Source organism: Mus pahari, chromosome 17 (assembly GCF_900095145.1).
Source record: "Mus pahari chromosome 17, PAHARI_EIJ_v1.1, whole genome shotgun sequence".
In the NCBI taxonomy this organism is placed as follows: Eukaryota; Metazoa; Chordata; class Mammalia; order Rodentia; family Muridae; genus Mus; species Mus pahari.
Genome location: NC_034606.1, coordinates 59,891,944 through 59,900,729, shown reverse-complemented (window position 1 = coordinate 59,900,729; position 8,786 = coordinate 59,891,944). Strand labels below are relative to the sequence as shown.

At 43.9% G+C, this 8,786-nt stretch overlaps 1 protein-coding gene across 2 annotated transcripts in view; it reads left to right on the top strand.

Annotated features, from left to right (window-relative positions):
- The window catches only part of Nell2 (neural EGFL like 2), a 307,759-nt gene extending 306,359 nt beyond the window's left edge, over window positions 1-1,400 (top strand). For both annotated transcript variants that reach the window (XM_029547891.1, XM_021216187.2), the window contains exon 21: window positions 707-1,400. In XM_029547891.1, coding sequence (XP_029403751.1) covers window positions 707-757 — 51 coding nt within the window. In that variant the 3' untranslated portion in view covers window positions 758-1,400. The remainder of the gene's footprint in view (window positions 1-706) is intronic.
- The last annotated feature ends 7,386 nt before the right edge of the window (window positions 1,401-8,786 follow it).

Here is an 8,786-nt window from a genome sequence, read left to right as displayed (position 1 = left end):
GAGAGAGAGAGAGAGAGAGAGAGAGAGAGAGAGAGAGAGAGAGAGAGAGAGAGAGAGAGAGAATGTATCTGTTTCCCTGCCCTACCGCAGTATCTTACAGAACCCAGACTGGCCTTTGTCTTGCTCTGTACCAAGTAGCCCACACGGACTCTGAACCACTCCTGCTCCTCCTTCTGCATATACCTCCTGATTACTTGGATTATGGGTTAGGGGGACACCACCCTCAAGCCCTAACTCACTTTCTCTAATGCTTCATCTCCAAACTCCTTTACACTGAAGATTAGTATAAAAAAACGCCAATTTTAAGGATATACAAACATTTTCTCCAAACACATTTCCAGCCCTTCCCATACTCTTTATTCTATATTTCTGGTACTTGCTGTCTTCTTCCCGATACACCGTAAGTATTGTCTTGTGTTCAGAGGGTCTGCATTACTCATCTGAGCTCACTCAATACATGTTAGTGAGTAAACAAAGGAGCCAATTTTTGTAAAGCAAGCAGATGGCCAGTCGTGTCGGTGAGTGCAATGGTGGGTTCTGGAGTAATCGTCTTAAGAGCAATTTAATTATTCAGCTTCCAGGACTGCAGAAATGACAGCATCCTGGATACAGCTGCTTATATGTGCTAGTCATAATCAGTAAGTGTGAGCCTCTGAGAATGGTTCGAGCATTCACCTTCCTCTTTCCTTTATGTTGTTTTCTCTAGAATGGCCATGTGTGCTGCTCAGTGGATCCACAGTGCCTTCAGGAGCTGTGAAGTTAACTGCCTCACGGGAGATATCTGTTCAAAGAATGTTTTCTCATTTCAAAAGACCAAATAAATAAATACATAAATAAAAAGTGATGTGTGGCCAGCCAGATGCAACTTGGTTAGCAGCTGGATGGACTGATGTTGATTATGGATTTGTGGGTCCTGAGGAACGTCTCTGAGGAAACTAGATGACAGGTCTGCCTTTACTATTCCTGGGGTCACCTTGTAGAGGAATGGGTGTGGAGCACAGGCCATGACATCCTCACCCCCTGCATAAGAAGCCTGAGCCCATCAGCTCTGGGAGAGCCTCTCACTCCATCAGCAGGCAGGCGCAGGACATGTTCTTCCATCTCAGACTCTCTGAATCAGCGAGTTTCTTCACTGAAGCAGTTGAACGTGAGGCGGCGAGCGAGTTATATTTTCAGAATCCAAGAAGCTGATGCATCTGTACAGTGCACTCTGAAACCCGAAACAAGCTATTGTAATGATAAATAACGCACAGGCATGGTTACGTAACATTTTCTAACAGGAAAAGTCACCCCACCCCACCCCAATTTCCTTGTTTACTGCACTTAATATTATTTGGTTGAATTTGTTCAGTAGAAGCTCGTTCTTGTGCAAAATAAAATAACTATTTCTCTTACCTTATGCCATGCGAGTCCGTGTCTTCCTGAGTGTGACCTGCTTTTTGTAGACGGTTTAATGTAAACTGATTTCTAGCTCTGCTGATGACGGACACTCACTGTGTTATTTCCATGTTGAAGGATGACTTTCATTTAACTCCACGTCTAAATCAGGGGCACGGTGGCCAAATGCCTCTGTCTATCTCCAGACCTTCAGCTTCGCTTTTGTGGCCCCCTCCCCAGCTCTGTAGTCTGGGGACTGTCATACAGAAGTACCAATGGCCTCTCCTTCTTCCGGATTCTCACTTAGCTCCAATCATATCACACTAAGGGACACTAAGAGCATCTGAAGAGAAGGTGACAACTGTGGTTTTGTTCTGTTTTGTTTTCCTGCTGGGTACCTTCCTACCAGATCATCATTGTGAGAGACTCTGCCACTTTGCTGAAGGCTGCATCTCTTAGTAGGTGGCCTTCTCTACCCAGCGGCCCTCTTTGGGTTCCAAATGCCTGCTTGCTTCTCTGTCTGAGAGCTGGTAAGACTCGCTGATGCATTCTTGAGAGATAACTGCTTCATCACTTACTGACTTCCCTGTTTCAACTGACATGCTTATACATGGTCCCTTTAAACTCTGTAAATAGTCACATTCGATGCCATCTGTTTCCTGTCAGGATTCTGACATCAAGAGAGGAGTGTGTGAAGGTTGGAAATGCCTTCAAGAAGCCCTTCACATTTCAATATGTATTTCGATATGTAAATCTATCTCAGGGTTAGAAGGGCCCTTTTATCCCACACTGACTTCATACATCAGAATCCCAAAATGGGAATCATAGGCAGGCTGTTACCATTGAACAAGTTAACACCATATGGCTTTGTTCTTGTGAGTTGAACTGGTATGGAAAGAAAGCACAAGTGTTGTCAAATTCATTGTTCATTGCACAGAGTTTTTTTTTTTTTTTTTCAGGAATGAAAGCTATGATATGGACAGGCAATAAACACTGAGTCACAGCAGGGACAGCAAAGTCACTCTCCATTACCAACTCATCATTGATGTGGGAAAGCCAGCGTGAGCTGAGCGAGTGAAATGCTCATGTCTAAGAATGGTGGCCTGGGAAATATTTATTGTATATGTACAGTTACGTATCTTTACATTTCCTGGGTTTGCCACAAGTGCCTCTGTCCAGCTTTCTGCTCATATTTAATTTAAAATATCGGAATATAAGATGTCTCTCTTTCTGTCCGCCATGCTACTCTGGCAAACAGGAAACTTAGTGTCCAAAAGTATAGACATTAAGCTGAAGGTTTTATATACTCTTCATTACATGTAATTGAGATTCTCTATTGAAATCTCCTGAAACTATTTTGCTTGCTTTTATGAGATTAACAAGTGTGTTTGTGTGTGTGTGTGTGTGTGTGTGTGTGTGTGTGTATGAGTGAGTGCTCATGCTGTACATCTATGGCTATATTCAATTAGTTACTTATACATGTTGAATAAGGCTAGAGTACCATATCCTAAGTCATTTTTAAGTCTGCTTAGGACTTGTGATGGTTTGTACATGCTTGGCCAAGGGAGTGCCACCATTAGAAGGTGTGGCCCTGTTGGAGTAGGTGTGTCATTGTGGGCATAGGATTTAAGACCCTCATCCTAGCTACCTGGAAGCCAGTCTTCCACTAACAGCCTTTAGGTGAAGACGTAGAACTCTCAGCAACTCCTGCACCATGTTGCCACACTCCCACCTTGATGATACTAGACTGAACCTCTAAACCTGTAAGTCAGCCCCAATGAAATGTTGTCCTTATGAGAGTTGCCTCGGTCATGGTGTCTGTTCACAGTAGTAAAAACTAAGACAGGACTATAATCATATTGGTGTCTGGCTGACCCCAGCTTTCCATAGGTCATAAGATGAGTGAGAATTCACAATACCAAGAAGGGCAAGAGAACAGGAGTGCCTTTTCAGGGATGTTAATTCAGCAAATCCCTTCACAGTGATCACCTCCCTAGAGACTTATAAATAGCAGGCCCCGGGGAGATTATTATTTTATCTGCAGAGCCCTGAAAGCAATAATTAACTGTTCCTTTAGAACATCCTCCCTTTAAACCGAGACTGTTAATGCCTTGTTTCTCACTCTGTGATAATTGGAGAAGATGCCGTGGCTGAGCTCTTCCTGCATCCTAGGAATCTGAGAACAAAGTGGCATGCATTGAAGCTGAAGGAAGGCACCTGGCTCTTTAGCAGGAAGCATTGCTAGCAGGTACTATCACCACAGTTCCCTTTCCCTGAGATTGAAAACAGTGCAGAGAATTCAGATATGGCTGTCTCATGAGTAACACATGTTGAATTGTATCCCTTTCCTCCCATTTTTAATGACTACCACACCCCCTTTTGCTCTGCTTCCCACACTGGCAGAGAGTCGTGGGTTTGTTTGGTTTTATGCCAGCAGCACCCCCTTTCAACTTCCCAACAACCTGGACACCTATGTTGTACCCAAGTTGAGAAACTGATTGCCTTTGCTAAGTGAACAGTACCTTAACACTCTAGAGCAGCGGTCAATACTATAGATCGTGGGAGAACTGAAATTATTCAGTTGAACAAAGTTTAGGTTACACGTGCTGAATAAAAGATGAGCTTCAGCTCACTAAGCATTACCTCATTTAGCCAAGCTCCCTGTTATGGATGAGTTAAGAACTCCTCTGAAGGGCAGCAGATCCCAGGCATGGCAGTGGTCCCAAAGTCATTGATCTAGTGCGTAAGCTTTAGAAGCAACTATTGTTTTCAGAGCAAGACATTGGTTCTGGTTTTCCAAGTGCAGAACACTCATTGCACAATAGTAAACTCATCTCCAAGAGATTTGAGCTGGAGGGATGCTTGTAGGCAGCAGGAGGCTGCCCTGCCACTGTGCCTACTGTGTAGCTGGTCCCCTCTATGGTGAGGAGGGGACCTTGTTTTATCCCGACCTTTCAGTGTTAGTGTTAGTACGCTGTTTTCCTTCTTTGAATTTGGTGTCTTCCAAGAAGGAGTTGATACGTGTGTGTGTGTGTGTGTGTGTGTGTGTGTGTGTGTGTGTGTGTGTGGTTTTTCGAGACAGGGTTTCTCTGTGTAGCCCTGGCTGTCCTGGAACTCACTTTGTAGACCAGGCTGACCTCGAACTCAGAAATCCGCCTGCCTCTGCCTCCCAAGTGCTGGGATTAAAGGCCTGCGCCACCACGCCTGGCTGGAGTTGATACTTTTGCAGAGTAAACATCCTTAATAACAGACCTGTTGGGGAGCAGCTGGGCTAAGGGGGCTCTGGAGAGTTTCATGCAGGAGAATCTGAGCAGCCATTGCTTGTTTTCCTTCTGTCGGCCAGGGGGAGAGCAACTCCCCCAAACCCTAGTCTTTGTGTTGAGTTTTGTCATTTTTCATAGATGCTTTGCATGACATTCCGAAATTAGTCTTTGTTCCAAATGACAGAAACCAAAACATGTGACTCTCATATATAAAATGTTTTGTTTAAAGCATGCTGTCTTACCTAAATAGCACACTTGTAGTATTCAGTGCTTTGGTAAACAGTAAGAAATAAGAGTACAACTATGTACAAATTAGAAACGATAGTTTATTTTTTAAATTTTATATCTCCATAATGAGACTGTAAGACGAAATATGGAGAAGTATGAAATCAACAAAATTTTAATTTATTTTCAAGATAAGGGATCTTGGTTTACATATAACCTATGATGATGTGTGACCCCCATGGAGAAAAATGTAAACCCACATTCATTGAGTCTCTTTTAGTGACTTTATGGTACATACAGGTCTGGGCATTGTGTGGAGGAGACTTAGTGGCCCATCTTCCCTGCAGCGATATAGAAAAGAGGGCACATCCAGATCCACCGTGAGCCAGGGAGACTGAACCATAGCATTCACATCCTGTCTGCTCATCCAACCCATGCCCTTAACAGAAGAGAAAAATAGGCACAACATCACAGGATAAAAAGAGACAGACAAATACAAAGGAGGAAGCTCGCTTGCAGCCAAGCACTGGACTGAGCTCAGGGGTCCCCAGTGGAGAAGTTGGAGAAGAGACTGAAGGAGCTGAGGGGGCTTGCAGCCCCATGGAGGGAGCAACAGTGCCAATAGGCCAGATCCCCCAGAGCTCCCAGGGACTGGACCACCAACCAAAGAGTACACATGGAGTAACCCATGGCGCTTGCCACATATGTGGCAGAGGATGGCCTTGTTAGACATCAGTGGAAGAAAAGGCCCTTTACTGGGGTATTCGATGCCCCAGTATAGGGGAATGCCAGGGCGGGAGGATGGGAGTGGGTGGGTGGAGGAGCACCCTCCACGGGGAGGGGGCATGGGATAGGGGAAAACATTTGAAATGTAAATAAAGTATCCAAGAAAAAAAAAAGCACCGCACACAGAATCTAAGTTAAAACAGTGGTTATAGACGGGGAAGTAGTACAAATGGGACAATGAGAAACCACTGATGTAAAGTAACAAGAGGAGGGGATGCCTGAATGAGGAGCGATTGAGCTAGCTGCTGGAGGTGATGATTGGCAAGCTTGTGTGTGTGTGTGTGTGTGTGTGTGTGTGTGTGTGTGTGTGTGTGTGTGTATAGGACAAATGCTGGACTATACCTAGCTTGTGCCTGGGAGAACAAGCAAGCAGAATGTTTGCACATGGAGAATGAGGTCAGAGCAGGGAATGATGGCCATGCCAGGTTCCCCCAGACTACTGGAAGGGTGTACACGCTTTTCTTGGCACCGTGGGAAATGTCAGAGAGCAACACCACATCCTGACAGACCTGTATAACTGCTGTGCAAAGAGCAGGCAGGGGCTGGAGGAGTGTGGGAGGCGGGGGGCAGAGCACATTCGTGCTATTTCTGACAAGATGTTCGTGGTTTGGTCTAGGATGACAACGGCGTGAGAGCCAAAAGGACTTAACATTCAAGAAGATCCAATTAAGTGAAGGAACAGGGGAGCCGTCTAAATACCACAAAAGGCCACTTTCCGTAGTAGTTACAGGAACAAAAAAAAAAAGGATGGTCCTTTCAAAGGTTACTGTTATAGAAAAACAAAGGATCATGAGTAGCTGAGATTGATTTGAGAGGGACTTATGTTTAGGGACAGTGGAGGCTTGTTCCGCCACACATTCCGACTGTTGAAGGAATTAAAATGTCGCAGATTTTACACATGTTACATATACATTCATGTGTGTGTATAAAATAAACAAATGGTTTGCCTGACACATAACCAAAGAGCATATAAATCGTGTGTGTGTGTGTGTGTGTGTGTGTGTGTGTGTGTGTGTGTTTATACATATGTCTGAAGCAAGACCCCAGAAGTCACACTGTGGATATACCAAAATCTCACACATGTTGCAGTGAAAGGCAGCTATGATGATTGGTTACAGGAAAAAAAATTATATTTTTTTTTGTCATGCAAGGAAAATTCACGTTGATAGAAACACTTATTAGCTGAAATATCCCACTCAGCCTCATATGTATGAGTACCCATTTCCAAATCGAGACGCTGGTTTTGGAGTGAAGCAATGATTAGGAAATGGGACCCAGCTAGCAGAGGTGGGGCACTGTTCTTGGTCCTGCACTCTGTACCTGGTCCAGCAGCAGTATGGTGGGGTGGTTCCCCACACTGCCACCTTCGTGGTCAGAACTGTTCCAGCAGCCTTGCCTCCCTGCTCTGATAGACTGCGCCCCTGAGGCAAGGAGCAGAAGCAGACCTCTCTCTTGAGTCATACCTGTCATGAGTTTGGTCAGAGCAACAAGAAAAAGCAAGTAATACAGCCCTAGATGTGAAATAAATCCTTGACTTTTTGGCAAGAAAGTATCGTAAACCAGTCTGTTTAAATCATTGTCAAATTCTTTCACATGAAATGGACCAACACTATACATAATGACCTGTGTGTATTCACATAAATTGGTACCTAGAATCAGCCTACATCTTCATATATATATATATATATATATATATATATATATATATATATTACAAATGTGAGAGCTATAAATCACCCCATAGAGAAATGAGCAAGAGACATATATAGATATTTAATTTAAAAAAAATGTCAAATTTTCCTATTGAACACAGAAAAATGTACAGGGTCTAGACAACAAAAAAATGTGCACAACACAGATAGCTTGAAACGCAGCTGTTCTCCTTCAAACATCTTTCCCTGTTACAGATGCACTCGTAACTCGTATTTTCTGCATAATTCCCTTAGATGATGCTATCAAGACTAGACAATGAAGACATTAGGAACAGCTCACTCCATATGATCTGACTTGACTTGCTTTATTCCTGCCCAGAGAGATGGAGCATGAAAAATGCCATCAGCCATAGATACAGTTAATTTCAAACCAGCCTTTCTGCCAAGGGACATGGTCAACTTCATGTCAGTCCTATGTAGAATTTTTTTTTCAGGCATTAAATGATGTATTTCTGTGTTAATGTGAACTTTAATTTCAGGCCAGTTGTTCATTCTGTAATCTGTGAACTGTCCATTTCTGTGCACACTGCCCATGTCTACTCGGTAGGCTAGGGGCTAGGTTCATATTACCGTGATGTGCCATTTGTATAAATCAGACAAATACTGCTGCTCAGTTGGTAGAAATTCTTTGCCACATCTTGACAATGTTGTCCTCAACCCAGCGTCACAGCTTATTTCCCTTATTTGAAAAGTTCCAGCTTTCATTTATTGGTTTGTGTGTAATATGATGAGCATGTGAGAGAGATCACATATGGGCAAGGCATAGACAGGCGCGGGTGTCAGGACAATTTTCTTAAGTCAAGTTTCTCCTTCGACATGGGTTCTGGGACTTGAACTTGGACCTATTGCTCACCAACTCGCTGCTCACACATGTCTGGAAAGGGAAGTCCCACGAATCTGTCTTTGGGATCCTCTACTCCTGTTACTCTGAACACTCAACTGAAATCTGCTTTCCGTACATTTTATCTTTATGTTATTGCCATACGCATTCTCCTACCCGGGCCATACAAACAAACTCCTCTCCAAATATCCTTCCAGAACTCTCTCCTGTTAGTTTGGTCCTCACAGAGAACCCGACTGTGCTTTCCTGGATTCACAAGCTGTGTTATGTCACATGCAGACTCGAACACTACGTTCCACAAGTTTTATTTTTTCCTTTTTGTCATTTTTTTCCTTTTTTATTAAATATTTTCTTTATTTGCATTTCAAATGTTATCATCTTTCCTGGTTTCCCCTCCAAAAACCTTCCTCCTCCTATCCCCTCTCCCCTTCCCCTGCTCACCAACCCACCCACTCCTGCGTCCTGGCCCTGGCATTCCCCTACCCTGGGGCATAGAGCCTTCACAGGACCAAGGGTTTCTCCTCCCACTGATGACCGACTTAGCCATCCTCTGCTGCATATGCAGCTGGAGCCATGAGTCCC